The sequence below is a fragment of the Monopterus albus genome, unplaced genomic scaffold (genome assembly GCF_001952655.1).
Source record: "Monopterus albus unplaced genomic scaffold, M_albus_1.0 scaffold134.1, whole genome shotgun sequence".
NCBI classification, from domain to species: Eukaryota; Metazoa; Chordata; class Actinopteri; order Synbranchiformes; family Synbranchidae; genus Monopterus; species Monopterus albus.
The window spans coordinates 2,139,433-2,144,638 of record NW_018128014.1 but is presented as its reverse complement, the minus strand read 5'-3'; the positions used below and the strand labels follow the sequence as shown (position 1 = coordinate 2,144,638).

Here is a 5,206-nt window from a genome sequence, read left to right as displayed (position 1 = left end):
AAACACTCCATTCATTACGGCAATCATTTGTCCAAATCCATTTAGCCATTTGTCTAAAAAGAAGTAACATCATTTAATAAATTAAAATAAAGGAGTTTTACAAGCTGCGCACACGGACGTCGCTGGTCCACAAACAGATGAAGTAAAAGTTAGTTCACGTTTACTGTTATCGCGCAGTGCCCGAGGCTTTTATTTTGTCAGTGTGAATTCCCAGGCAGGAAGTACGTGTGCTCGTGTCAGACCTGACCCTAGTCTGAGCGGGGACGCTAGGATCTGCGATTTTTACGGATTTCTTTTCTGATTCTTGTGTTTCTTAAACTCTCCTGTTCGAGTCCGCAGGGCAGTGTTTGTTTGTTGGCGTCACCGCGACGCAGCGTCGGGTTAAAACGTGAACTGCCTGGCGGAGTGGAGTCTACCGTACCCGGCCGGACCAGGACCAGGTGAGTCTTCATGAATCAGCCGAGTCTCGGAGGGTTTTTATTTTTTTTATTTTTGCCTGGAGCGGGGTCCAGTTTCTCAGAGATCTGATCTGGTTTAATGTGATCTGTACTGGTCTAAGATCGATTCCCATGACTGACTCACCGACTTCCCAAAACGTTTAAGGAACAAAAGCACGTTGAATAAGCATAAAGTGAAAGCAGACTTTCTTCATATTATATATTGCTGTTATTAATACAATGTATCATATGCTTATCTTTCTCTGTGAGGACCACGATCACTTTAACAGCAGCTCCAGTTTTACAGTTAGAATCAGAGGCAGGCTTTTAATAATGATGATAATGATGATTAAGGACAACCTTCCTCAGACTCCTGTGATGTATAGCCACAAACAAAACCTGGTCAGTTATTTTGCATGCTTTAATAGATGACCCATGCTCTTGTACATCCACAGCTCCCAGTTTCCTCCCTGTGCTTCCAGTCTCCTCCCGTCGCCCTGCCATGAGCGCCCAGCCCCGGAGGATCCGCCTGAAGCCCTGGCTCCTGGCTCAGGTGAACAGCGGCAGGTATCCTGGTCTCCATTGGCTCACTCAGGACCACCGTCTCTTCCAGATCCCCTGGAAACATGCTACACGCCACACTCCAGCGTTGGATGAGGAAAACACCATTTTCAAGGTGCGGTTCACCTGGACCAGATTGTTACAGTCACCATTTTAAATGTATTTGCCAGTCTTCCTGGGGCCTACACAAAAACTATGACAGTAAAACAAGTCAAGAATATAGAAAAGAAGTGAAATAAGTCAAATGAAAAGAGACAAGAGAAACTTACAATGAAAAGAAACCAGTGTGAATTGTTTTCTTTGATTTTCAGAGGTTCCCAAACAGCAGAAGCTAAAGTGTGAGATCCTTCAGTTTATGCTTTAATAACTGTGTAACAGGAGTTACAGGGTCCCAACCCAGAACAAACACCCCTAAAGTTAAAAGAAGTGAAGCTGTTTGACTTCCTCCTCAGAGAGCGTTTCATTTCACTAACAGGATGAAGTCACTTCCTCTTCACTGCTTCTGCTTTTATTTCTCTGTTCACATTATTTTGCACAGATCTGGTTCCAGGGAAATAATTAAATACCCGTCCAGTTTTCCCCTCTACTTAAGATGGAACGGGACATTTTTAAGATCATTGCACATGCACAGTACAACAAAATTGGCTTTACCTTCCTGAGAATGTTACAAAAGGAAGCAAGCATGCGTAGGGACATAACTAACAATACCAGTAACTCCAGATAACTACAAACCCAAAAAACACATAGTCCACAACTGTCAGTGACCTTATCCTAGAGGAAACTGTTTTAAACACATGAAACGATAGCAGGATTCTACGGCCCTGGGGCATCTCCCAGAAGGCAGCAGGGTGGGCTTTCTCTCTCTGAACGGTGCAGGCTGAAGATGGCACCCACTGAGGGCAGGGGCAGGGCAGAGTTAGTAACTGTGTGGAGAGCTTCCCGTCAGCTCCTGAACAGTGAGTGCACCACGCTGTGCACAGCACGTTAGTTCACTCTCCATGGAGCAGCGGTAGAGAGGAGCTGCAGGGACACGTCACTTTTCTGTAGCATGCCCTCCTCACCAGCACAGCGGTGTGGGCTCCTGGCAACCCTGTGTGAACAGACTGTTCAGGTGAACACTGAAGGACTTTGTACAGTGCAGCTGTGCTCCTGGGAAATCTCATTTATAAACGTTGTAACATCTGTAAAACCACTTAGTCTTTACATCATATACTGCATATATATATATATATATATATATACACAGTCTTATGCAAAAGTTTAGACACCCCTTGATAAATAACAGATTTTGGTGATTTTTTATTTGAACAGATGTTAACACAGTTTCTCTTGGAAATGGAAAAAATGCACAATATTTTCAGCAAACAGTGATGCATAGTTACTTCTTATGCCATAAATTGAACAAAAATAAAAAATAAAAACATTATTATGGCATGGTGCAAAAGTTTGGGCACCCTAAGAGTTCCAGAGTCTCAAAGTCTCTCACAAGGTATCAGACCTTAATCAGCTCGTTAGATCTGATGCACAGCAACAGCTGTCATTGGTAAATGCCAATTTCAAAGCTGTACAAATACTTTGACTCTTCAAACCTTGTGCACACACTTGTGGACACCCAGCAACCATGGGTTCCTCTAAGCAGCTGTGTAAGACCCTGAAAATGAAAGTTATTGACGCCCACAATGCAGGAGAAGGCTACAAGAAGATAGCAAAGCGTTGTCAGCTTGCAGTTTCCACAGTAAGAAATGTAATTAAGAGATGGCAGATCAGGGGAACTGTGGAGGTCAAGATGAGATCTGGAAGACCAAGAAAACTCTCGGACAGAACTGCTCGTATGCTGGTCAGAAAGACAAATCAAAACCCCCATTTGACTGCAAAAAACCTGCAGGAAGATTTAGCAGACTCAGGAGTGGTGGTGCACCGTTCCACTGTGCAGCGATGCTTGCACAGACAAGGCCTTCATGGAAGAGTCAGCAGAAGAAAACCTTATCTGCGTCCCCATCATAAAATCCAACGTCTGAAGTATGCAACAGGACATCTACAGAAGCCCGATGCGTTTTGGAAACAAGTGCTGTGGACTGATGAAGTTAAAATAGAACTCTTTGGACACAATCAGCAAAGGCATGTTTGGAGAAAAAAAGGAGCAGCATTTCATGAAAAGAACACCTTGCCAACTATTAAGCATGGGGGTGGATCTATCATGCTCTGGGGTTGTGTTGCAGCCAGTGGCACAGGAAACATTGCACGGGTGGAGGGAAGAATGGATTCCACTAAATACCAGCAAATTCTGGAAGCAAACATCACACCATCTGTAAAAAAGCTGAAGCTGAAAAGAGGATGGCTTCTACAACAGGACAATGATCCTAAACATACCTCGAAATCCACTATGGAATACCTCAAGAGACGCAGGCTGAAGGTTTTGGAATGGCCATCACAGTCCCCTGATTTAAACATCATTGAAAATTTGTGGGTAGAAACCCTGCTCTGTTTTCCAGGCGTGGGCTCTGGAGACAGGTAAGTATCAGGAAGGTGTGGATGAACCGGACCCTGCCAAGTGGAAAGCAAACCTGCGCTGTGCTCTGAATAAGAGTCGAGAGTTTCAGCTGAAATATGATGGCACTAAAGAGACACCGGTACACCCGTACAAAATCTACGAGGTCTGCGAGCACCCGGGGAACACAGGTGAGCAGCACCTACAGTCTCTGTGTGCCAGGACGCAGTGCCGCCGTCTGTCTGTGGGAGTTACTTCATAGTACATCAGAGGTGAAACTCCAATAGTAAAAGTAAAACGAAAGCAGACACAGGTCGCTGGCACAGTAGGGTTGTTCTACGACTACAGACGTTTCAGCTCTCCCAGGAGGTTACGCTCACTTAAACACAGAGACCAAGCAACTGATCCCAGGAAAGATTCAGCAAATTTAAATTGTATTGCTGTTTATCAGCCAGTTACAGAAATAAACAGTCCACGGTTTCTGAGCAACACAAAGATTAATCTACCTGCTTGGTTTGGTGAAAATACCTCCGACATCATTTCAGACTTTGAGGGGAAACAATTCTGAAACCTGACTTATTCAACCCAGGGGTCGAATCCTTCCTGACGGCTGTTTCTTCTTTCAGATGGCGTTGACGACGATGACGAGGAGGTCAGAAATAAAATGTGTAAAACAAAAAAATACAGCCTGTTCACATTTTATCACATGACTGATCACACTTGCTCTTATTCTCAGATGCCCAATCTGATGGAGCTCAGCATCAGTGAGTACACCTGTCTCCATGGAAACACAGTGATGGTGATGTAGTAAGATGATGTAATGTGATGATGCAATGTCTCATCAGACCCCAGGATCACTGACCCCCCCTCCTTCAGCTCCTTTCCACCTCATTCAGAAGTGAATAGCTTCAGTTTATCCTCTAGCGGGAGCTTTGGACCTCCTCGTGTGATCCCCGTGCCCCTCCTCCCCCCCGACAGAGTCCTGGACCAGGGGAGCTTTATCCATCCCGCAGGACTCGCTAATGGACTCCAGGCACTGCACCTTCTGCCCCCTTCAGCTGTCTCTGCTCCCCCCGGACCGGACTTGATGGAAAGCAGCACTGGGGGTATCCAGAACCAGGAGGACCCCCAGGTCCACCAACCATGCAAGTACGACCTGCTGAGCAGTGTCCCATGTGAGTACAAGCTGTGATCTTTGGCCTGCAGGCCTTAAATGGCTTTGGTGTTACTGAGGTTTGATTTCTGTGTCCATGAAGGAGGTCTTCACTGGTCCGCAGGGTTGGACCAGGTCCAACCAAATACGTAGAAAGTGGTAGGAAGTCCAGAAAGTAATTTCCAGCCAAATGAGGCCAGAGCACAGTTAGAACCAGTTAGACCAGATAACAGTTCCACACCTGGGCCCTGATCCATAAAAGGCTTTGAAGGATCAGCTAAAAAATGTTTTTAATTTTAAGACACTATGGACTTGTCCCGATTTCAGAGGACTGATGTGGGTTCTGTCCTGGTCCTGGATCAGTGGACCTGCTGCTTACTCCTGCATGAATCCTGGAGAGGTCATGGGCGTTTGTCCACCCAGTCCACTAATGTTTCATGGACTTGGAGAAGACAACCCCGTTGCCCAGGGTGTATCTTGTGGGGGTGCTGTGGGAGTCTGGGGCTACCAGGAGCCATTACTACAAGTTCTTCTGAGTAACTGGAGTGAGAGCTGAGTCTGTGTACT

The 5,206-nt window shown here is 45.7% G+C and overlaps 1 protein-coding gene across 1 annotated transcript in view; it reads left to right on the top strand.

Moving 5' to 3' along the window:
• The first annotated feature begins 200 nt into the window (after positions 1 to 200).
• irf5 (interferon regulatory factor 5) overlaps positions 201 to 5,206 on the top strand; it is an 8,532-nt gene continuing 3,526 nt past the window's right edge. Inside the window, exons 1-6 of the mRNA XM_020613495.1 lie at positions 201 to 440; positions 893 to 1,113; positions 3,491 to 3,677; positions 4,113 to 4,138; positions 4,223 to 4,250; positions 4,332 to 4,661. Coding sequence (XP_020469151.1) covers positions 940 to 1,113; positions 3,491 to 3,677; positions 4,113 to 4,138; positions 4,223 to 4,250; positions 4,332 to 4,661 — 745 coding nt within the window. The 5' untranslated portion in view covers positions 201 to 440; positions 893 to 939. The remainder of the gene's footprint in view (positions 441 to 892; positions 1,114 to 3,490; positions 3,678 to 4,112; positions 4,139 to 4,222; positions 4,251 to 4,331; positions 4,662 to 5,206) is intronic.